Raw genomic sequence first — 24,590 nt, forward strand, 5'->3', positions numbered from 1 at the left:
CGTGCATCCTCCTTACTCGTTCTCTCAAAGAGGGACCTCGCTGGCTATCGGGTCGCTCACTCAGAGCAGCTGGGTGGGTGACGGGTTTATTAAGAGAGAAAAACTAAAGCAATACCTTCCATTGTTCGCTTTCCTCTTTTTCTACTGTGGGAATCCAGAGCACACAGAACAGACTCGGAGCACGGAGCTACTACTGAGCAGGATAACCACTGGCAATGTATTCCCTTGTGATGTAACTGTGAACAACTTCAGTGCTAAAGGAAATAAATCTGTTGACTTTGGAGCTGTTTGTGTGTTGCAGTTGTTGATTGATGTTTATTTACAGATACATGTACATATGGTATTGGTCCATACAGTTCGACCTGACACATGGAAACACCAGTCGACACATTCACTGCTCTGGAAATGTGATCACCTTTTCGAAGCTGGAACATAAAAACATTTCCGCTCTTGCGTGTCTTTTAAAGTTACAATGAACCAGTTTCTCAGGCATCAAATTAACAGGACCAAGTCTGAGTCTAAAATCAGGACTTTACATATTCTGACTGGATCAGAAAAATAATAAAAAAAGGTAAGGTGAGGTAACATAGGTTACAGGTAACAATAGAGGGCTGTTTTACAGCATGCACATCAACACATCTACTCTACTCTCAGCAAGCTATAATATTCTTAGTGAAGCTGAGTAGATATAACACCATGACATGTTTAGACTGACAGAGGAGTATGTACATACTGAGTTGGGAGCCAGCTGAGTTCATCCATCATTCATCTTCAAGACTGATTGGCCCTCTCACACTAAAGAATAAAAAAACTCAAGGTCCCATCCACCTTTATCATGTTCCCAGGTTTTTCACTGGATTAACTCTACACACTGTATTCAGTTTGCTTTTCCAACAGATGGTGCACAGAAATATAAAACTGATCATTGGAATAATTCAAAACATCAACATTAAGTAAATAATGGGGATAGGTCCAATCATATCAGATAACAATAATGCCGCATTATTAGCACTAAACGTCGTGAGCTGCACAAAGTAATTAGTAAGTGCAAAGTTGTGTCCTTTTCCTACATCATATTGTGTATACCAACTAAACAGTGGGTTCCCTGCTTACGTAACGCTGCCGTGACTTGACAGCAGATAAAATCTGAAACTTCCTGTTTACATTTTCAAAATAAACCTGGAAACGCGAACACGGTACGAAGTGCTGCAACTGGCCAGACACCGAAATGCTTGATCGTGATGACGGTCAGAGAAATGTTGTGTCGCCTTTAGACAGTGCCAGCTTCCCTGATCACGGCGTGTCAGACATCTGTGGGTTCTTCTGCAGCTCTTTCCCAGCAGGCTGCAGGTTCCTTTCAAACCACACCATCATTTATTTTGAAAGGCCGCAGCGTTGGCCGCCTTGTTACGACTCAGTTAGCGGAAGTGCTGCTCCTGTCAGTCGGGTCCTCCGCCGAGCAGTCCGGGAGGAAAAATGAGCGACAAAGGCCTGTCAGACGAGGCAGCGGCGTCGGCCTGTAAAGATGGACACCCCTTAACCAAGGTGAGACGGTTTTTATGGCTGTCCAAGTCGAACTAAACTCAACCAGACTGCAACAAAGCCCGCCAAACCCAACAAGCCACCGAGACGAACCCGGGCTAGCCAGCTCTGCGCCCTGCATCCATTATCGGACACGAACGCGTTTCTTTTCTAAATGTTCTCACTCTCAGAGATTAGTGGCCGTTTTTGTTTTTTTCGTTTGTTTGTTTTTTTATGATTGTGTGTTTCCTGATTTCCATACTTTTGGCCGGTGCAGCTCATGACAGTCAGCAGGGGCCAGTTGAACAGAGGGCGCAGTAAACCAGCTAACTGAGATGACAGTCGGCCGGACTGTGTCCCTGTATGGGAAGAAACTCTTTCCAAACTCCGTCTTGCCGCCAAGACGTATTTATATCAGAGAAGACGGAGATCCAAGTCGGGGAGTAACGCGAGATCTGGCCCGGGATCAGCAGGCACACCTGAGAGACGTGGGGAAGCTCCTGTAGGCGGTGAGACAGGAACAGGCTGCTGGAGCTAACGCGTCCATTTGATCCAACACGAACCATATTTACCATTATAACTTACTGTCCTTAAAGTAGGTCCTTAAAGGCATCCTTCCTGCTGTACATTAGCTGCACATTATACCCCCACAAGGGAAAGAAGAAATAGAATAACCAATGAATATTTGCTCTGGAAGTCAATGCTGGAGACTCAGGAATGTGTTCACACATATGTGAACTCTGCATGTTCTAACAGATGCTTCGGCCAAAGGTCACATTTCTCAAAATTGGACTTGAGCAATAAGATTTTATAAAACTGTACTGATGTTTAGAGAAACACCACAACCTTCAGTAGCAATACATCTACTGTTCCTCTTCCAGTTTTACATGGCTTACTCTGTGTCCTGCCATCACTGGCTTTTGAGCTTTAGTTCTCTGTCTCAAATGATGAATTTTGCCATTAGTTTGCAAAGCCGTTTGAAATGTAGGATGAAGTGTAGAGATACATCACGTTGCAGGAGTGTTTGCTGTGTTTCCATGGGTGTGTTGATATTTTCCTCCACTTGAAAAACTTGACGCTGCTTGGAGGAAGGGCACGGGAAAGGGGAACAGTTGAGATAACACTCAGATGTGAAACGCACGCACACAGTAAACGTTCCACTGTCATGCTCTTAATCCAGCAACATGTCAGGATCCGGGTGAAAACCAGGGGCTCGTTTTGAATTTCAACCTTCAGGTTTTTCCACATGCAAGCTGCAGTTTGCTACATGAGATTGTTTCTTCCTGTATTAGTTTTGATACTCTTTCATTTAACACACAAACCATGCTTTGGACCGATGGGTGGGCATGTAAGATCCCTGTAGGACTCACCACTTTATATGTGATTTACAAGCAACAACGAATGAACACCAAATAATGCTGTCAGAATTTTGTAATTGGAGTAAAAAGCAAATACCTTTTTGAAACTGGCCCAGAATATATTTCCAGTTTTATGGCAGCATCATTTGACGTCATCGTGGGCATGGCATGTAAACCATAGGGCCTTGCTTGGAAAAGAAGGAATTAAATGTAACATATCCATGAAGATATGCTCTTGTCAGTATTTTAATACTAGCTAATCTGGAACCAAAACAACTGTGGTGATTATACATGCTTGGTTTCACAAAGACGTAGTTTGGCTAAGAGCTTACAAATGAGTGCAAAGATGCGAAATGTCCTCTGCTGCTATTCAGGAAAAGACAGCTCTGCTAGAGAGAGATCCTCTGCCCTGTAAACATTATATCTTCTACTTTTTAACACAGTAAAGCAGTGCACCACTTTTTGAGCTTTTGATCTTGTTCTAAATGAAAAATTTATATTACACTTCATTAGCAAATGTGAAGCCATGACTTGTTTTCAAGTCATCTGTTGTGCCTCAGGCTAACCAGCTTTGACTCAGTTCCTCTACTATGCCCACAAACTAACCACCATTGGTTCTGTAGAACACCCTGTGATGCACCACACTGGAAAAACTTGTTTCTATTAGTGTTTAGTGTTGAGGACATTTAATCTAACCAAATATGACATGCATGAAATCTTGTAAGCTCTGTGATTGATTCCAGAGTTACTGCTCACTTCTGAATGTGAAGCTCTGTTGTTTTGTTTCAGGATTTCATGATGCAGCAGACCATGCTGCGGGTGAAAGATCCAGTCAAATCCCTGGATTTCTACACCAGAATCCTCGGCATGACGTGAGTATTAGTGTGGGCTGCGCTGCTGTGAACTCTAAATCAAATTTCAAAGGTATTGCAACAACACATAAACAACACACATTTTTTGACATAAAAAATCTTCTACCCTTGAACTCTGTGTGTGTGTATGTGTTTGTGCGCACTCGTGTGTGGTTGCGTGTGTTTTTGAGGAAAGTGAAATTTTCTCTGTGGTGTGTACATTTTTGCAGGCTGCTGCAAAAGTTTGACTTCCCCTCCATGCGTTTCTCTCTCTTCTTCTTGGGCTACGAGGACAAGAAGGAGATTCCTTCAGATGTGAAGGAGCAGACGGCCTGGACTTTCTCACGAAGGGCCACCATTGAGCTTACACAGTAAGGGTCTACAGTCGCTCCTGGATTTATAGCTGCATGGTCGCACAGATTAGCTCTTGTTCAAAATGTTTAAATATTTTGTAGTACACTTACAGATTACATTTTAAAGTAATGTGAAACATTTTGGTCTTCATCAGTTGTACAGTTACCAACTCAGTCGTGCTCTTCATCTGCTCTTGTGCTTCTTGTGTCCCTGGTCCCATCTCTCCTGTCTTTCAGTAACTGGGGCTCTGAGTCTGATGAGAGTCAGTCTTATCACAATGGAAACTCTGATCCACGCGGCTTTGGTAAGAATGCTTTCAGGACGAAGTGACCCATCACGCTCACACTGTCATTGTGCCATCTGAGCTGTTAAAAGGATTTAACTGTTCCAATAAATATGTTAGGTTACTGCTTTTAACATCCAAAAACTTTTTCTGTCATGTAAAGTTGTTATTGAATGAACTGTATGTAAATATTGCTGTTGTTATATAGCTAGCATTACTTTATACGGCTCTTTGCTGGTGAGTCTTGTTCAGACTTTCAGCTGTTCTGTTTTGTTGCATTTCCCAGTACAAGAGGATACGCTCTCAGCAGCGCTGGGCCACTCAGTGAGCATAAAGTAAAATAAAAAATAAAGTGATAGAAATGCAAAAAAATAAAATCTTTGCTGGTATAAGAACGAAGTTTAATGCTGAACTTGCTTTGGTACTTCTAGCCTTCAAAGTAAACAGCTGTTAATGCTAATGTTACCAATAGAGCAACAGCAAAGCTTCAAAACGCCTCTTTAAAGTGCATATTTCAGGTTCATTGTCTGGTACTGTTTGACCCTGTGTTGATGTGTCGGCTCATGCAAGCAAACTTGGGTGACATTGAGCTTTTATGGAGAGTCACTTTTTTGTCTGATATCTGACAGGACACATTGGAATTGCAGTTCCTGATGTCTATGCAGCCTGTAAATTGTTTGAAGAGCAAGGAGTAACATTTGTCAAGAAGCCAGATGATGGTAAGATGGGAAATATTAATGAATATAACAGATAAAAGGCTTAGTGTGTGCATTCCTCTTCTCGGAGTGATCGTTATCGGAATGTGAAGTTCTCAATGTTTATTTATTTTACATTTGCATCCATATAGTATTCGCAGTCACCCCGCTCCCTAACCCTGTCCCTTTTTTCCCAGGTAAAATGAAGGGTTTGGCCTTCATTCAGGATCCTGATGGCTACTGGATTGAGATCCTCAGTCCTAACAATATGGTGTCAATTACCTCATAAGAACTTACAATGTGCCAACTGCTGGAGTGCACACAGAAAAGGCCTTTGGTGTCTTCACAGCGAGCAAACAGCGTTGGGTTTTAGTGAACAATTTAGCAACCTGCACGGGAGAGCTAGGGGGGAAATGAAGCAGGATGAGTTGCACAATGGCAATCAGTGTGTCCTGGTGTGGGCCGGACTAAAATTGGGAGGTGATGAATAAGAAGATTAGATACCTTTCAGTTATTACAGTTACTTTGTGTAGCTTTTGGATTTTTTTCTCCCACTGTGTAATAAATGTGAAAGCTACCCTTCAAAGGAAACGGACTTGTAATTTCTTTCAGATTAGACAGCAGCCAGAGTATTGTTACTCACAACTGTGATTAAAGAAGAAATAAGGAGGTTGTAAATAAAATCTCAAATGTGGAAATGAGTAAGAGATCTGCAAATGATAATGGAAAGTTTGCTTTTAGTATAGATATTTAATTTGTGGTTAAATGTGGCTAAATGAGATCCTGGTTCCAATTCCTGGTGGTGCCTGATGTCACATTTCTAAACTCTGGGAAGAGTAAGATCACTTCATGTCTCCTTTTTCATACAACTTATTTTTAAGATCGTTTCTTGTTGCCCTTCCAAATATCTACTGAATCCAGCATTGGGGTGAATAGATCAGCTGTTAGGAAGCTTTTTCTACTATCATACTGTTGAGTATTTTCAGATTGCTCTTAAAAAACAAAAAACAAAAAAAAAAACAATTCTGTTGTCACCATTACTCAGTCAAAGCACCTTCCTAGTCAAAAGGAGTTTTGATCTCATTGATAAATTGTTGCATGCTAAATTTCTGGTCAACACACTCCCAATTGCTATAACCACATGTAAATAAAGAAATACATTTATCTGTGTTGGAGCTTCTCATCAGCACTGACAGCCTCAGCCAGTCAACAAATATCAGCATGTTGGTCTGGGAATGCAAATCTAGGAGTAAAATCAAATAAGTTGTTTGAGTTGATGAGAGCTGGGAACACAAAAATTTGCTTTACTTTGCATCCCTGAAGACATTTGACTTGAAGAACATAAATTTGTCAGCCCAATACCCTGGTTGGTCAGTTTAGACAGGGACCAGATCTATCAGTGGTCTGATCCTCCTATGCTCCTACATCACGCACAGCCCTGAATCGCCCCGCTCTTTGATCAAGGAACATCCCTTCTCTTTCATCTACTTTCAGCTGTTGGTGAGTTTAATTTAATTTGGTTTCAAAACAAATGCTCTAAAAGCGTCACAGTCTGCAATAAATTCATAGAGTGAAATTCTTTACTGTTTGTTGGTGTCTGCAGGTATACTGCTGTGTATGCTTGGGTGTTCTTCTTTATCTAAATCCTTTACCCATGTCAGCTTCTAGGTGTTGTCAGTTCTAAGATTTGGATGGAAGAATAAATACTCATCAGCAAATGCTCTTGCTGATCAAAAAGACTGTACTCCTGTTAAATTGCTGAAACTAAAACTGAAATTTATTAAACCCACTCTGAAGAAAACATGGGAGGCACCATTTTCAGTCTTCTCTTCTACTTCGTCTTATTCCTCCCCACTCCTCCATGTACGACAGCTCCAAACCTGAATGTTTCAAGGGTTGTCCCTGTGTACAATTATGCAAACTGGGAAAATGCTCGAAATATCTGCAGAGCGTCTTTCATTGACTTGGTCACCATCAGAAATGCAGAGGAGAATGAGAAGCTTTACCATTATTGGGGCTGGATCGGTTTGTATCACGGGGCCAGTGACATATGGCAATGGTCCAGTCACAATGAGGAAGCTGAATTCACTGAGTTGCATCCTGGTGAGTATGGCTTCATCTAATTTTTACCTGGGACTAGTTATCCATACAATATGAACAGAGACTCATGTTCCCTGGAGCTTATGGTTAGCGTTAGGGTGGGGCTGATACTACTCCATACATATGAATCCTACTTGTGTACGTCCAGTTAACAGTTGCTGTTTCGACCTATCTCCTTGTTTTTGCAGATTCAGCAGAAAATGGTGGGTGTGTTTTCAAGCACAGGTCATCCTTAAAATGGAAAAGTGGACATTGCAGTGTTCATAAGCCTTTCTTGTGTATGGATGACAAACTGGTCCTAGTCCGGAAGAGAAAGACATGGGAGGAGGCCTTGCGTCACTGCAGAAAGCTGTTGGTCAAACAGTACACGGGCACTGGGCGGTATCGCCTTGCCAGCCTGTCGGAAAAGTACAACATTCCACTCTATGAAGAGAAACGAGAACTGCTCCAAGCCACGAATGAGGTTTGGTGTTTTTCTTCAATGTGTGAAGAAGTCTGCCTTTTGTGGCCATCTTAGGTCCTCACATCTTTGCATGAGACATTGGTTCAAACTGAGGATGTAGTGAATGTCTGATGGCTACAAAAACTCCCGCGCAGTGAGCTTCATAAGTGGCATAGATCATATAATTAAAATCTGATTGCAGCACTAACGCATTCACCCAAATTTCACCCAATTTCACCCAAAAGCTTTAACATTCATTCATACATCAAATATTGATTGCTGACTGTAGCACAAGGTGACCTCTTACACAAAATCATGATTTTATTTGTCTTCCCTCAATTGTGTTAATTCATAAATAGTCTTACACATCCCAGCCAGAAAGCAAATGGTATGTCCCAGAATCCATCATTATTTCTTGTACTATTTTATGTCTCATAGAACTGGCCTGAGTTAACCAATTCATAGGCTGATACATTTTTTATGTAAACAATAAGCGGTGGCAGGAAGTTCCTCTCTTACTCTTTCCTATGAATACAGCAGAGATTAGACTTAAGCAAGTTCCAAGGTGTGTATAGTATAACCACTGTGTGCGTACAGTTAAAAATGAATGGTGGTGAGTGGGCAGCAGTGATTTCTCACGCTCCTGCTGTCTGCTGTAGGTGTGGGTTGGACTGCGTTTCCTGGCTGGTCATTGGTGGTGGTTGAACAAAGGCCCGATGAGCAGTGCCTATCTTCCTCGCTGCCCAGCCCAGCACCAACACTGCGGCGTGCTGGTGCTCAATGGTACACAGTGGAAGACATTGAACTGCTTGGAGAAAAGACATTTCCTCTGCCTTCTAAAACCATGAATGTTGAGTTCAAATGCACTCTTGGTTTGGATAAAAGGCAACATGAGGCAAAGAGTCATGGAGTCAACAAGAACATTGTTGAAAAAATTTGCTATCGGTGGGAAGAAAAGAAAAAGCACTTAAGCTGAGAATTTGTTCAAATTTTGTATGTTGGTTTGTCATGTGCCTGTATGTGTATCTATTTTTGGTGATTATTCAAAAGAATCAGGACAACTATCAGCAGTGTGTTCTCTTTTTCTGGTAAAATGCCATTCAACCACATTCATCTAATTTACAATATGATCAGAATATAGTGTATGGGCACAAAATGTCCTTTTTCTGCTACTTACGTCTTCCATGTCAGTCCCTTTCATTAGACAATACAATCCACTTAAAATTATTTGTAAATGGCCATGCATCTCCAGCAGAGATACACAAACACGTAAGACATACGGTGTAAAACTGTTAGTAGTCTCTTTTTGTTATTCAGAACATTCACAAATCCGTAATATAATTCAGATTTCCCTGGTGTAACTTTGTTTTCCACTAGAGGTCACCAGTCACCTGAATAAGTACATTCATCTAATACCGTCACCACATTATTTGCTGCTTTATATGTCCTCCAATATAAACACTAATATAGAAACACTTCATACACAAACATAATAATAGATGAATTATGGGGGTGCCTGCAAATTGATAACAATTCCACCAAATTGCAAATGATTCAGTAGCTTATCAAAAGTCCAAAAATCATAGAAAAACATTGAAAATGTTCAAATTCTGAACAGATTTGCGCATAAGACTAAATTGGTTTCTTTGACTCATCACATTTATCTGATCCGCCTGTACATAAAACAGCATGTACAGTAGTTCACAATAGCTGCACCTTCAACATACAACAGAAATGCCCATCTAATGGCTTTAAATAGAACAATTAGTCACAACGACCAAGTCAGTACTCTACTGGAATACTTGAATAACCTTTTGCTGCTAATAGTAATGCAGTTAATCCAATACCTTAGTCTGCTTTTTTTTTTTTTTTTTATACAGTATGATATTGTACTCAGCACCATTCTGTATTGGTACTTTTAGCTATAAATGTAATCGGATCAGATGTAGTATGTGTGCGAACACTAGATATCAGTCGTGGGTTTTTCCTTTACTGTGTACAGGAATAATTAAGGAATAGTGCTCTCTCATGCTCGGAGTCACCGTGGTTCACCTCCCACCTCACAGTAGCAATGCCTGTGTCAATGTATCTGTCAGTGCGGTGCCACAGGAGACATAAAACCTTTGTCCTAACAATCATTTACTATGTCTGTGCCACCTTTGAATAACTGCTAAATTTCATTACCTGCCCATAATTACAGGGCTTCCTCACAATGTATTACATAGAATCCATTTTTATAATAAAGACTACACAAGCTAACATTTCCCCACAAAATGCTGAAATAAAAAATATTATCATAAAAAAAAATATGCAATCATATTACAGGTTTTACCCCATTAGACTATTAGCTCAGCTCTCTTGTTAGGGGACTGTGCTCCTGAGTTCAGACAGGTGAAAACTAGAAGCAAGCATTGCTCATGGACACATAGCTAATGTACAAATAGCGAATGTACAAATGGCTTTTGCATTAGCTTGGATGTAACTGACATCACAGTGATAGAAACTGATTTTTGGCCCCTGAGAATCTACAAACACCTCCATCAATATTATCTCAGTCCAGGTATCCGTCACTGAATCTCTGTCTGCTTAATCAGCCTCAATGTTCCACTTTCACGTCAGTGAAACCAAAAACCTTTTGTGTGTTGGATGACTAAGCGACGAACTGGAGAACTGGTGGTCCATTGTGATGCATCACTGGACATGAAATACCCAGCTCATCTTTTTGTTCTTTCTCTGGGTGAATCTGAGATGACTTCCTCTCTGAGTCCCTGCAGACAGAAGACGGCAACTGAACAAGCTTTGGCACTCGGAAGGAAGCAAGTTAGGACTATTTTTATATTTCATGTGGGCTTTTTAATTCATTATCCTCAACTACTTCCTCTCCTGTTCCAAGTCCCGCAGAGGCAAACTCGAATGGTTGAGGTGAACTGTGTTACAAAGCTCTGTCTGCCCAAACTGTACATTTTTCTCTGGCTAAAAAAAAAACCATCCTGTTAATTCTTTCATAAATGCTCAATCTATTCAGTAGACCGCTGAGTTACTACACATATGTGCAAATAGAAGTGAAAATGAAATGCAGATCCTGTTTGATTGTAACCGTTGGGCTGTTAGAGAACATTTCAAAGCCACATCAATAACTCTAAGGTGAAAACTGAGAGAGAGCTCAACACCATTAAATGAAAAATCTGCCTTACTTCTGTTCCTTTAAGAAAAGTAAAAATGGCAAATCTCACAATGTTAAAATAAATTTGAACCGGAGTGGCACAAAAATATACCCGTGTCCTACGAACTTGTATTCTGTATCCTGATTATGAATAACTCCCTTCAGGTTGATGGATCAGAGCTTGTGGATGCAAAAACCAATCTCTGTCCTCCCAATATCTACAGCACTGCCAAACAGACAGGAACGTACATAGTGAAACAGCCTTGGAGCACAGATTTCCTATTTTATCTTCTTTTATCCATTGTGCGTTTTTGTCATCAGGTATATATTTTGATCTCTATTGCAATTATGATGGCTGATAATTGTATTCTCAGGTGTAAGCTGCCAGTTAACAGTTGGCGGTATCCCGCTCTGCAGTTCTGAGCCTGAACTGAATGTGTGTTTAACCTTCGTACTGTCTGCATCACTCAAGTTCCTCAGCGTTTTGCTGACCAACATTTAATAACTAATCACAAATGACTGTATTTCGGGTAAGTCAGATCACTTTATATTCACTCACATTTAATTTGATGCAATTCATAAAGTGTTTTTAGAAGGAAGACACTGTGGAACAGGTGAGATTTACATGATAGATGGAAAATTTGTTCGATTGTGACACTGGTTGCCTTTCAGTAATGAAAAGCATTGCATGGCTTTGAGACAGCGTGGTGTTATTATACATAATTGTACATTCATTATTTTATCATAATTCATTCATTTTCAACCACTCATCCGTTTCCGGGTCACGGGGGGGTGCTGGAGCCAATCCCAGCTCACTCTGGGTGAGGGCGGGGTCACCGTGGACAGGTCACCAGTCCATCACAGGACCAACACACAGAGACAGACAACAACAGAGACCAACAACCACTCACCGGTTAACCCACACAGGATGTCTTTGGACGGTGGGAGGAAACCCGCACAGACGCGGTGAGAACACGCACACTCCGCCATTATTTTCTACCGACCCGCGTTAACAAATGCTCATTAACATTTGTCGTGTCTGCTGTGCAGGTGCAGCTTGACATATTTCATGACATACAGAATAGCCTGTTGAAGAAATGATTTTACAGCTCCCTGGGACAATATCAACGGTCCCTTGACAATGCAATGATTAATAGCAACTGGCACTGTCTGTGATGAGATGGAGCTTGTGGTTAGTTTTTATTCTTTTGCCTCTTAAATACAAATTTAATTATGGCGTACAAGAATCTGTTCCAATTTTGCACATAGAATGCTGCCAGTATTGTTTGTGTTCTGTCACAGTTGAAAATGTTGAAAAACGTTTAATGAAACAGCACATATTATTAAGTTTATCTAACTTGCTGAATGTGTCTGCAAGCTGCATTCATTGGATTTTTGAAAGCAAACACAAAGACATTGTACCATCAGCAGCTGCAGGTTAATGGATAATAATGGTGACAGGTTTGAAAAAAATACAACTCTTTTTATATTTTATGCTGGCCTCTTCCTGCTGTTCTTAGGCTATGCATCACAACAGATGCTAGTTAAGTTAAGTTACTGTAAAGGTCACAATATGAGGTCTTTGTTCACAGTGACTATTACACCACCAGCTGGTCTTTGATTTAACAGGAGAGAGGGAGACTGTGCCTGTAATTTTGTTTGACCTAGGGTGGGATGTGATTTTTGCACATTTAGATGTCCTTTGTCTGCTGGCTTCAAAGTTTTTTCACAATGTGTTTCTATTGAAAAGTATTGGGGATGTTTTACGGTGATCATCTTTTTCTGTTTAGAATTTTCATTATTAAAGACTAATTTCAGCACTTGCCTCCATCACAGGCTTCATCCTCAGTCTTACCCTCGATTTCCCTGAGAGCACTTGTGCTCCCCAGCATTTTTACAATTGCCCCCCTGAAAAAAAAAAAAGCCCCATGATGAAAATATTTTCCATGAGCCTGAAGGCCTTTTCTGTAATCTCTATGTGCAGATTCTTGACCATGACGCATATTGAAAAGCATGTCAGCTATCTTTAATTGCCATTGTTCATGTGGGTGGTAATTTGAATGCCAGGTTAAATGCTTTCTTCTTTGCCTGAAGAAAATATATGACAAATTTCACCATTGAGCTATTGGAGCAGCCTAGTTCAGCCAGTTATGCAGAATGGAAAGTGGTGAGTGTACCCTGACATTCATTAAGAGGTTGCCCCTTTGATGTGCATTACATGCTTGAAATGAGTTTTTGCCTAATAAGATAAATAAATGAATTTGCACATCCTAGAACATAGGCTGTAATCAGGATGCAAATGAGATGAGCTCATCAAACTGTCACAAAGAAATATTGTGATCGTATATACACACACACACACACACACATCATGTATGTATGATGATAGGGCAGTATAGCAAGGAAAAATATTAAAGAGGTGTTGAAATTGTTAGTGCCATCAGTCTTGCAGGTACTTTGCCATAAACCAAGGTTTTGTTTGTTTGTTTGTTTGTTTTTTTATCATGGCTTTGACACACTGCCAAATTTATTCCAATAGTATTTCCAAAGTCATCTCTAAATCCCCAACCTGAAGGACTATGAATGTCTGTATCCAATTTGCCAAGGCATTTTAGTCTGGAGCCAAGTGAGCTCATTTACACACAGGCAGACTGACATTTCCTTCCCTAAAGCAATGTCTCTACTGTGCCTAAAAACACTTGGTTGATATGGAAGTAAAGGGAAGTCCAATGCATTGAACATGTATTATGACTTTATTTCAGGAAAACTGCTGGTAAAATAAGAACCAGCCTTATGTGGTCCTCGGGCTGAATCGATGTGCTCTGATTCTGTTAGGAGGCCTCACATTACATAGGTAAGCCTGAACGATAGACAGCCAAGCACAACCCTTTCGCCATGTATTAGGGAAAGAAAAATCATTGGTGACCCATTTTGAAGGAGAACCACTCTAGATATTTTTAGCACGCAGTCAATTGCAAAGAGGCTATGTTTTGCTAATCTCTTTACACTTCACTGCCCCTCAGAAAGTACTTGCATCTTAGACTGCCAGCAGGTAGACCTTCAGTTCACCTGTCCAGTCTACTGTTCCCCATTTACAGCGCCATAGAAGAAAACATAACTCAGTAGAGTTAGGATGTGTAGTTACAGAGAGGCGTGTTTGTGTTTCCTCATTTGCATGCTGACATTTTACACACGCATACATCAAGCTGTCCATTTATTGGTTGTATATGTCAGTTAAGTCTGAACAAAATAGAGTCCCCTTTCAAGAGGAAGCAAACAATTCAACCACATTCCTATTTCAATAAAAACCTCAAAATCTTATGAACCCCATAATGGTGCAAACTGGATTTATCTCAGATTATAGTGCAATTAGTAGATTGCAGCTGATGTATTTGTTTGCCTTGCCATTTTCAGAAACACATTAGTCCAAGTGCACAGCCCAATTAAAGTCATGTGTTTGAGCCTCACCTATTGGAACTTCACCTGCCACTCAGACAGGAGGGGAGAGTGTGCTCCGAGGTGAATGTAGTGGGCTAGAAGATTTTCAAATGTACTGTATATAAACTAAAGACAAAATGACATAGACAGATCAGAACATGGGATTGGGAGGTGGACATGCAGTCGTCTTCACAGCCACAAAAAAATGAATCTGTTATGGGCAAAGACACCTTGTCCGGTCCTGACCATTCATCTTTTGTGATTACACAGCAGTTTTTTCTGTTCATGCTGAGTAAGCCTTTAGTATCAGTTCATGCCACCTCAGCAAACAGTCAGGACTGATTCTGCTCCGCAGCTGAATGTAACATTGTCCACATGTTCATTTACAGGTAAACTGTCACCTCTCACACTCCTTTGGTAAAAAAGTTCAGGTAATATCCGATATTGTGGAGCCACCAGCTAATACCAATGAAAGTAAATGTGTCTTAAAGCACTTAAGATTTTACCAAACATTTAAAAATATACAGTTAACACTCACTAGCTAAGCTATTTTATTTCCTGCATGCTTTTTCATTTCACTCAGTAATAGGAATGGTTATGCCTCATTAATATTTAATGGATTTGGCACATTAGTGTCCGAATAAAACAGAATAAAATGAAATGTACTAAATTCAACTGTGGGTGTCTATAGGTGAGAACATATGTGCTGTTAGAGCTTGATACTCAGATACCAGAGGCTTAAAAGCATTACCATTGTAGCCGAACACACCTTGACCCTGTGGGTCTGATACTGAGTACAGTACTTTGGTCATCAGCTGACTTCTTTGTCAGTGGCTTTAGCCTGTTAAATCTCATCTGGCTCCAGTGTACATGTTGGAACAGGCTTTATCGTTAAGTATTAATAATTTCTTTTAAGTTCAAGGGCAAATCAAAATACTGGATTAGGTTACTAACTATGACAAGCTAAAGGTAAGATCTAGAGAATGAGCTTAGGAATAATAATGACAATGCTCAAATCCAAACAGGCAAGCCGTCGTTAGTATGAGTGTGTGTGAAAATGATGAGGAACCATGTGCTATATCCATCACAGCTGCCAGATCTCAACCCAACTGAACACCTCTGGGAAATACTACGTTAGACTAAGCATCGTCAAAACGCCAAACAACAAAACGGTTTTCATCCCTCCAGACTTCAAGCTGCATCAATGACAAGCAGCACCAAAGCTGTCCTGCTGTCCCCCAGCATGGGGGACCCACTACCTTTTTCTTTAATTTGTCACCCATCTATACACAGTATATGGATCATGTTGAGGACATTGTGAAGTTTTCATTTCTCATAAAACATTTTAAAAGCCAGTTAGTTTTAAAAAGACTGAACCCAGTGAATTTTCCATTAATATTCATTATAATTTTCTTTTTTTTTCTTTCTTTTTGTTGATGCATCAGTGCGTATCGTATCTGATAGTATTACTATCAGTCAAAGAAATACTATGAAACAATGCCTGTGTGTGTCTTTGCAGAAATGCATGAGACCAACCCGACAACTATTACAGTCTGTTGTGAGAGTTGGTGGCTGTCGTCTGTTCTACAAGGTTGCAATGGTTTGGAGGTGTTGTGTGTCGAGGATAGTAAAAAGTAAAACGGGTACTGCTGGTGGTCTGTCAGAACCCACGCTGGATCGCAGGGAAGCAATGAATGATAATAACACTTAGCCCCAATACAAGCAGCACAATTACTGTGGATTAACCTGAAAACTGGTCAGATGTCTGTAGGGCTTGGAAGGTCGTAGCCTGTTTGGACAAGAGCCCAGAGATCAACATCTGCACAGACCAAAAGCCAGCACCAATCAGCCTCTGCACAGATGGTAATCCAAGAGTGAAGAGAGGAGCACCTGCAGGTGACAGGTTAAAAAAAAAGGTTTTCTCTTCTACGCTATACACTGTCCAATATTAAAATACGACCAGCAATTGAAATATACTGTAATTTATAAAATTTATTGAGAGCCTAGTTTCCCATAATTGTATCACTTAATTGATCCCAGCTACATGAAAGACAGCCCCTTTAGAGTTAGTCTCTCATTTGAATTTCTCAGGAGAAAATGGACAAACACGGCAGTGAAAGGGACTGGTCTGCATCCCATGTCTTTGCAAGCTTTGAAAAGAAAAACTGGTTATCATTATCACTTAAGTGAATGAACTGATTAACATTTATGTCATGACCAGTTACTTCAAATTCAGGTCATAACCTCTTCCACAATGTCATTTCATCTTAAAAGCCGCTCTGTCAGTCTTCCATCCCTTTTGTCTAATAGGTTGAGAGGAAAAATAAATCAGATGAATGTAAAACCAGTCTTCATCTCTTTTAGCTCCATTTTTGGTCTTAACAAACTCAATAGTATCTGGCTCTTTTGCTGTGCAAACTCATATGTTGGTCACTAAATAATAGCGATGGGAATCTTTTACAATCTCACGATTCAATTCAGATTTTTGGGGCTGCAATTCAATTCAAAAGGTGTGCAAAGGGTCCTCCAGTCTGCAAGACAGAATGACGAATGGAGACATTAAAGTGTCTTTTTCACATTTATTTGAAACATTTATCCATGCTCAGATGGAATTGTGGCTCAAAAGCAATATCAGATGCTGCTTACGTAAAAAATAGTGCAGTTAAACATGTATTCCTCATTTTGCAAACCTCGCACACTGTAAAGCTCATGTCAGTGTAAATAAGGACCTATAAAATCTGCGATCATGAAAAAACGGAATTAATTATAAACACGAAAAAAATGGAACTGGCTTTTTTTGTTTTTTTGGTTTTTTTTTTTTTGTTTGTTTTTGTTTTTTTGTTTATTTGTTTGTTTTTTCTGTTTTTCCCCGGAATAAAAAGGAACGTATCTGTCGGGAAAATGCTCGAGGGGGGGGTCACTAATAATACACGCCCCCTTTCCCATGAATAAATAAATGAACGAATGTGGTGACTTGAGCGTATCGGGCGCGGTTCAATTCCCAGTGGGGACACCTGAACAAATTAAATGGCTAATTGGTGACGAGTAATGGACTGGGCTGCTGCCGCCCCTCCACTAAGCTCCTAGACCGGTGACGGCACCCCTCCAGAGACCAGACCCCTGCAGAGAGTAGAGGCTAGATCCAGACCAGACCTCCCCTCAAGAGATTGCCCCCCCAGACTAGAACCGACCCCTCCGGAGACTAGACTAGATGAGACCCCTCCATCGAAAAACTGGGAAAAATTAAAATGGGAAAAGTGGATTTTATAGGGCTCTAGGTAAAAACCAAAATGAGTCCAAATCTTTGTCTTCAACGAGGACAGGACCGGCTGAATCTCTCCTTCCTCCATTATTGTAGTTTCCTCCTTGTTTTGGTGCTTACTGCGCATGTGTATGTTCCAGAACCGGCTCCGTGGTGACGTCAGAACGTCCTGCATCCAAAACGGAGATTTGTTTTATTTACTTATTTGGGGCATTTTAAATCAATTCTGAACTGTAGTATATGAGCAATTCTTATATGAATCTGTTTTTTTGGCACACCACTACCAAATAAGTCTGTCTTCTGTCTGGTGTTGAGCAGGTTTAGGGTGGAGGAGCCGTAAAGTTGAAAACTGCATAGTAAAAACAAAGTGTTGATGCTTTAGATGCTCATGTGACGAACCTTTAATTGTTCAAATACTGATTATAGGCGCTTTGAATGATGTTCTTCGAGATGTGCATAAAATACAATGATACTTAGAAATGTAGTTATGGAACTGGTGGGAAGTGTGAATAGATTAGATTTAGTTATTAACCTTTTTAGAATAAATAAATTGTTTACAAAGCCACAATTACAGAGTGGTTTAAACATATATCTCCAAAGGGTTTTTTACTTGCGTATCTGTATGTAGGTAATAAATCAACCTGTGCAGTAAGATGAGGAAGAAAAAAGGACAACACTTGTTAAATCTCACCGCAGATGGAGGAGAACCATCCTCTCTGAAGATTATTTCCAGTATTTGCATATAGAAATACAGGTATAAGTCTGAAATGGAGGTGATCTCCACACAAGAACACTGAATTTTAATAGGAGACTGACCTTGAATACATTATACAGGGACGTGGAATATCATGCTGGTATCACAACACCTACATAAAACCACTTTGTAGTTCAGAGTTAAAAAAAAAAAACCCACAAGGCTACATTACCTGAACAGTCACACCTTCTGCTGTTTGTGAGAGCCGTTTACTGTCTATAAGAAAACAATTCCAGTATATTTCCTTAATCTCTTTAGGATATGCTAAGAGAAAATCTCATGAGGCGATCTGATGCTCGCAGCCACGCCCTCCGAGCGGGTGACGCGCACAGGGAGGTGGAGGTTCCGAGCTGCGTGAGAGGAGCCGTCTCCCTCACTGATCTCCGTTTCTGAGGAGGACCGCCGTGCCGATGGCCCGCAGACTGCACCCACAGAGCTGCTCAGACCTCCGGGAGATGAAGGCGCAGCGGATCCGAGAAACACACCTCACGGACATATGAGCATTCATGTGAGTCTGCTGTGGGAAATATCTCGCTGCTATTTTATGACATGCATTTTGTTGTCCACACAGAAAAACGGAAATAGTACTGCGGGATGTTTCGAGTCTAAAAATATAACTCATGTTAGTGACATAGATCTAAACTGCTGCTTAATTTCAACAATTGATATACATGTAGAAGTGCGTTTCAAAGTCTTTATTGCAATTTTTATCCATTCTTTAGCTAGATAAATAAATAAAAAAAATAAAGCAAGTAGTAAATATTTTCTACCAGGCCAATGCCTCCTACAGAGAGGAGACGTGAGTGCAATTTCTGAAAACATTTTAACACACTCATCTTTTATTTATTTAATGTTAACTTGTATAGGGACAAATGTGCAGCAAAGAACATGCCACAAGACAAGAGTCAATACAAAAGACTCACTAATACACCACAACAGTAAAGGAAAAGAAAATACAAAGCACATTTCAGGAACAAATTATAACAGTAATAAACATATTAAAATGTCATATAAGAGGATGTGATCATTAAGCTGCTTGTTGTCAGTTTGTCAGGTGTTGTTGTTTATGCTGTGGTAAATTCAGCAGTTTGTAAGCCCACCCAGCAGACTGCTCCCTCAACTAGTTGTTTTATGGAAATCCATACTGATAAAGCTTCTAAAACAACTGTACACATAAGACTCATTTGTGTTTTCTTATCTCTCGTTTTCACCACCAGTGTCCGTGTAGCCAGCTGAACAACATGCTGGCTCCTTAATGAGGGTTAGAAAATGAACGCCTCCTCCTGTTGTGATCCTTCAGTCATCATACATCAGCAGAGGGCCAGGTTTGACCTCAATGCCAGCTGTGATTGGCTGGCTCTCCGCTCTAACTGGACATCATCGGACAGTGTGCCGCAGCTGCCCACCTTTTCGACTGCAGCCAAAGTCAGAGTGATCATTACCTTCATCTTATGTGGCATTTCCACTCTCTGCAATTTGACTGTGCTGTGGGCCGCCAATGGCCACAAGCGCAAGTCCCACGTCAGAGTACTGATAATCAACTTGACTGTGGCTGATCTCTTGGTCACCTTCATAGTGATGCCTGTGGACGCTGTGTGGAACATCACAGTGCAATGGCTGGCCGGCGACCTGGCCTGCAGATTTCTGATGTTCCTCAAACTCCAGGCCATGTACTCCTGTGCCTTTGTCACAGTGGTGATTAGTCTTGACAGACAGTCAGCTATCCTCAACCCTCTGGCCATTAGCATGGCGCGGAAAAGGAATAGGGTCATGCTGATGGTTGCGTGGACTATGAGCACCTTGTTCTCAGTCCCTCAGGTAAGGAAAGGTGACACTGGTCTGACAAGACAGCCAATTACAGATTGTTTGGTTTAGGTTTAGTTAAAGTGACGAAGGGCTGGATTATAGAATCTCTCTACAACAGAAACCTCTCCTTCATGCTCTTTACAGTATAACTCTTTATTCTTGAAATGGATAAATAGATCTACATATATTATCCGAGTCTCACAAATATACATTCTAGGGGGAAATTATAATTGAATTTTAGATTTTTTTCAAACATTTCCTGCCTGTTTCTTTTCATTCTTGTCGCACACTTTATGCATTTACATAAAATGTGCAAAATGAGGCTTTAATGCTGGTAAACCTGCTGCATGATTTAGGGGTCCCACACAGTCTCTGTGTTGGGAATTAGTGGCTCGGTTACTGAATAACAGATGGAGGGGAATATCTAATCCTGCCACTACAGAGGTTTCACTGCAACCATTAAGATATTTGGCTGCATAACACGTAACAGTGTGATCATGTTATGTGAGCAGATGTGGCACAACAAACACCAAACAAAATGTGATGTTTGTTCAAAGGGCTAAGAAACATTTAATGCATTTAAATGTTCAGTACCAGTGATTATGAATCTAACATTTGGATATTAGTGGAGACGCTATTATAAATGGAAAAATGTGTAGGCAATCAATGAATTGATAAAAAAAAAATTCATGCAGGAATTATAATGCACAATTATGACTGCTGTGAACTGATTCATAAAGAAAAAAACTGCCAATATCCATATTTAAATCATAAATATGGATATTATTGAAACATAAAAAAACAGCTAACTAAGCCTAAAACAGAACTGAATTTAATAAGACTGAAAGCAATGAACCTTGAGTTGCAGATGAATACATAAGACACACTGACCTGAGAGAGTGAGAGGGAGAAAGTTAACCAAATTAGAATATTTAGCAGAATGATCATTTATTGGTTTATGAAGCACCATTTGCAGTTTGGCTGTCATTCACCTTGTTTTTTTTTTTTTTTTTTTTTTTAAACCAGAAGAAACTATATTTAGAAGAAAGAGTGCAGCTGCATCTGCTCTGTACTTTTTGCTGATTGAATGGTAGTCTGTCAATCACACAGCAGCCATGCCCCCTAATTCCCCCCGTCTTTACGGTCTGATTTCCTCTAAATGGAAAAATATGGAAAAATGGAAAAATATGAAGTATTGAAAAAGACTTGAAACTAGAGACTAAGACCATCAACTCATTAGGGAAACTTTTACTGAGCTGATACTGTGCATACTGTTTTTACAACCATTGGACACCTCTGATGATCATTCGATAGATTACATAGAATGCAAGTGAAAAGGAAAACTAATGAGGAAGCAATTTACCTGCTGCTTCATGACCACACAAGAATAAATAATAAACAAACAAACCTGTTGCCTTCTGATGTTGAGCTAGATCAAGTTCCCACTCCTTTTTTGAGGAAAAAGTAGTTGAAAACCTATGTGGATCCCAGATATAAGCCGTACAATGTATAGAGGACAAAATAATAATTCTGCTGACCACTGTATGTGCAAGCACAGAGAGAAAGAGAAATGTAAATACAGCAAAGGTTGAAAATGGCTGAAATGAAATGACATGGCATATGAGACAACGAGGTTTGTTCCACAGAAGCTGTTAAACTTCATCATCAATTTCAGCCATGGCCCACATGCAGTCTAGCCACATACTGTGGTGTGAGAGCTACGGACATTTCCCCAGAGTCAACAGCATCCAGGACCAGCCAGGAAAAATGTCATATGTACACTAACATCTTTGCATCGTACCTCTGACAAACTGACAAGACAGTGGAAGTATTAGCTGGTGGTTGCAACTGATGTAAAGCTATTGGAATGATATTTACTTTCTCAATCCACAGATATTCATTTTCCATAATGTCACCATCACGTATCCAGCCAACTTCACTCAGTGCACCACGAGGGGGAGCTTTGTCGCTCACTGGCTGGAGACTACCTACAACATGTTTACCTTTTGCTGCCTCTACCTACTGCCTCTGGTCATAATGATTATCTGTTACACTCGGATCTTCATCCAGATCTCCAAGCACATGACAAAAAGGAGCTGTAAGTTCTCACCAGAGGCTGGTATTTATTTGTGGAAAACACAGACCAGTAGAACAGAGAAAGCAATTCTTTAAAACGAAAGATGGGAGACCTACTACAATACTTTCCAAGTTTGCACCCAAGCTATCCATTAATACCTTACTCTTGTTCTTTATTACAGTGTCCAACAATGAGCCACATCTACGTTGCTCAAAGAACAACATCCCCAAAGCGCGAATGAGGACTCTGAAAATGAGTATAATTATAGTGATATGCTTCATAGTCTGCTGGACTCCGTACTACCTGTTGGGTTTGTGGTACTGGTTCTTCCCAGATGACTTGGAGGGAAAAGTCTCTCATTCCCTCACCCATATCCTTTTCATATTTGGTCTTTTCAACGCCTGCCTGGACCCCATTATCTACGGGTTGTTCACCATACGCTTCTGTAAAGGACAGCAGGGGCACAAACGCAAAGCCGCAATGTTGCCGGACAAGGAATCAAACACAGTGATCATGGACTCTTTGAAATGTGCTACTACTGCTTTGCCCTCTAAAAGAGGAATTACCACTGGTGGAAATGACAGCAACTGTGAACACACTGAGCCAAAATCCACTGATGACAGCTGCCTGACTGTGTTCAGTCAAGGAGAAGGAGAACAACCCAGCACTGAATGCTGAGAGCACAACATGATGAAGAAAAAAAATCGGAGACATTATCCTCGTTACTGAAAGAAGCTTTTCACCTTTTTTCAGCGTTTTTGGTTTACATGATCTATTTATTTCACAGCAATGTTAAATGCATGTGTAGAATCAGTAGAAATATAGAATGACCATCACTGTTCAGAGTAATGTCTTTGTTTCCAGATGTATCTTTGTGTGAACTGCTCAAGGGTATCACTCTTTCTTCAGGGTTATGTAACTGCATTATGAACATATAGTACTGTAGTAAAACATGGTTAGTGGCCATGTAATGGTTTGTATATTGTGTAACTGTCTCCCATTTTTAGACACCAGCTACACAGCTATATACGATGCACATTCACCATGAGCCACAAAAATAATGTCTAAAGGAAAAATATAAGTGATTGATAAGAGTGACTGTAAACAGTGCTTCTGTTTACAGTCACTGGAGCTTCTGCCTCCAGGTCTGTCAGGAGGTTTCAGATTGGCTTTTGAGGTTACAACTTTACAAGGTTACAGAAACAACTAATTGCTTTGCTTATACTGTCGATCACCCATTCCATCCTCTCAGGAGATAAATGGAGTGCCGCTATGGTGTGTGTGATGTCTTTTATAGAAACGCATAAATTACTACAAGGCTTGTTCCCCTCAGCTCATCTCAATATGTGAGTCGCCTACACCAATTAGTGTGATGCGATTTCAATAAAAATATATATATATTAGCTGCCAGAGGGCACTACGGTCTATTAAACAAATATGTATTAAGCAGAAGCTGAGATTTCTTAGTAATGTTAGTGGTTTGTTATGCGTTTTGAGATCGAGTAAATCATGGCGCCTAAAGTGCTGAGATCAAGTCTGTTCATTAAAGGCCACAAGGATGAATAACCAGTTAATTTCAACAGCAAGAGTCAGTAAACTTGACGGCAAAGAATCAAACAGACCAGACTAATACAAACCTTCTCATTACAGAGGCAGTGCCAAATCTCTGAAATTACTCTCAGGATTTCGAGCTGCCTGTCTTAAATGTGCAGCAAAAAGTGTCTTTCTGCACTCTGCCTGGACTTTCACCTCGCTACATGCACATGTCAAAGGTGCAGTATGGAGGAGAAATCCTAGATTTTAGTACCATAGCAAAAAGGCTAAATGAGCATAAGTACTTATAAGGCTTGGATACCATGTTAAATGCTTAGATGTAAATATATATGTATACATGTAAATATGTTAAATGATATCTGGATTTACTGTGGTTACCTCAGACTTCCCCATTTTCTCATATCACAGAAGTCTCTTAATATTTGCAAAGAAAGAAATGGATCACTGTAAGAAATGTAATGACGTAACAGGTGTATGTTAGCCCTAACTGCAGCACATAGGCACAAAGCAATGCTCGGTAATGGTGTTTATTTGTACTCTGGCAAAATAGGTACTTGAGCAGGTAAGGTAAGGACACAGGTACAGTTCTTTGTTCAGGCTCAGAGCCAACACCAAGTCTTTGGCTCCTCGGACCAAAATCATTCAGTCTACTGGTGGGCAGAGATGGCAGAGATGACAGAATGGGGCTTACAGGTGATGACGCTGACGTGGCGAGGAGGCTAGATCCAGAAGAGCAGGCTGATGAAGCAGCAGAGCTGACAAGGGACAAGCAGGAGGTAGGCAGAAGCCAGGCGAGGGATTGAGGAGCAAAGCTGAAGTGTTGGTGCTGAAAAGTATCACGCAGCCACGGGGGACGGAAACCAGAGACTCAAAGGCACAACTTGTGGTCAGGCACAGGAAGCCAGTGAGTTCACCTGGAAACGGACTATGCA

At 40.5% G+C, this 24,590-nt stretch overlaps 3 protein-coding genes across 4 annotated transcripts; all 3 read left to right on the forward strand.

Annotated features, from left to right (window-relative positions):
• Positions 1–1,413: 1,413 nt before the first annotated feature.
• On the forward strand, positions 1,414–6,100 carry glo1 (glyoxalase 1). The gene is made up of 6 exons (XM_029497999.1): positions 1,414–1,545; positions 3,669–3,751; positions 3,961–4,101; positions 4,321–4,388; positions 4,997–5,086; positions 5,260–6,100. Exons 1-6 carry the CDS (start codon positions 1,477–1,479, stop codon positions 5,349–5,351), a joined length of 543 nt encoding a protein of 180 aa, XP_029353859.1. The 5' UTR covers positions 1,414–1,476; the 3' UTR covers positions 5,352–6,100.
• A 193-nt stretch (positions 6,101–6,293) lies between these two features.
• Positions 6,294–8,835, forward strand: LOC115040885 (uncharacterized). Of its 2 annotated transcripts, none has more exons than XM_029497997.1 (4): positions 6,294–6,562; positions 6,724–7,165; positions 7,351–7,625; positions 8,264–8,835. In XM_029497997.1, exons 2-4 carry the CDS (start codon positions 6,865–6,867, stop codon positions 8,450–8,452), a joined length of 765 nt encoding a protein of 254 aa, XP_029353857.1. In that variant the 5' UTR covers positions 6,294–6,562; positions 6,724–6,864; the 3' UTR covers positions 8,453–8,835. The 2 variants fall into 2 exon arrangements, with proteins under 2 accessions (XP_029353857.1, XP_029353858.1); XM_029497998.1 differs by having other exon boundaries at positions 6,731–7,165.
• A 10,649-nt stretch (positions 8,836–19,484) lies between these two features.
• Positions 19,485–22,782, forward strand: LOC115041209 (putative gonadotropin-releasing hormone II receptor). The gene is made up of 3 exons (XM_029498538.1): positions 19,485–20,039; positions 21,921–22,125; positions 22,286–22,782. The coding sequence occupies exons 1-3, from the start codon at positions 19,491–19,493 to the stop codon at positions 22,780–22,782; spliced, it is 1,251 nt and encodes a 416-aa protein (XP_029354398.1). The 5' UTR covers positions 19,485–19,490.
• Positions 22,783–24,590: the final 1,808 nt, after the last annotated feature.

The sequence above is a fragment of the Echeneis naucrates genome, chromosome 3 (genome assembly GCF_900963305.1).
Source record: "Echeneis naucrates chromosome 3, fEcheNa1.1, whole genome shotgun sequence".
Taxonomy (NCBI): Eukaryota; Metazoa; Chordata; class Actinopteri; order Carangiformes; family Echeneidae; genus Echeneis; species Echeneis naucrates.

Excerpts from the sequence above, each read along its gene's own strand:
- glo1 (XM_029497999.1), top strand. The coding sequence starts at position 1,477 with ATGAGCGACAAAGGCCTGTCAGACGAGGCAGCGGCGTCGGCCTGTAAA. Across the intron at positions 1,546-3,668 it reads ATGGACACCCCTTAACCAAG|GATTTCATGATGCAGCAGAC; the intron begins GTGAGACGGTTT and ends GTTTTGTTTCAG. Across the intron at positions 5,087-5,259 it reads TGTCAAGAAGCCAGATGATG|GTAAAATGAAGGGTTTGGCC; the intron begins GTAAGATGGGAA and ends CTTTTTTCCCAG.
- LOC115040885 (XM_029497997.1), top strand. The coding sequence starts at position 6,865 with ATGGGAGGCACCATTTTCAGTCTTCTCTTCTACTTCGTCTTATTCCTC. Across the intron at positions 7,166-7,350 it reads ATTCACTGAGTTGCATCCTG|ATTCAGCAGAAAATGGTGGG; the intron begins GTGAGTATGGCT and ends TTGTTTTTGCAG. Across the intron at positions 7,626-8,263 it reads TGCTCCAAGCCACGAATGAG|GTGTGGGTTGGACTGCGTTT; the intron begins GTTTGGTGTTTT and ends TGTCTGCTGTAG.
- LOC115041209 (XM_029498538.1), top strand. The coding sequence starts at position 19,491 with ATGAACGCCTCCTCCTGTTGTGATCCTTCAGTCATCATACATCAGCAG. Across the intron at positions 20,040-21,920 it reads CCTTGTTCTCAGTCCCTCAG|ATATTCATTTTCCATAATGT; the intron begins GTAAGGAAAGGT and ends CTCAATCCACAG. Across the intron at positions 22,126-22,285 it reads GCACATGACAAAAAGGAGCT|TGTCCAACAATGAGCCACAT; the intron begins GTAAGTTCTCAC and ends TCTTTATTACAG.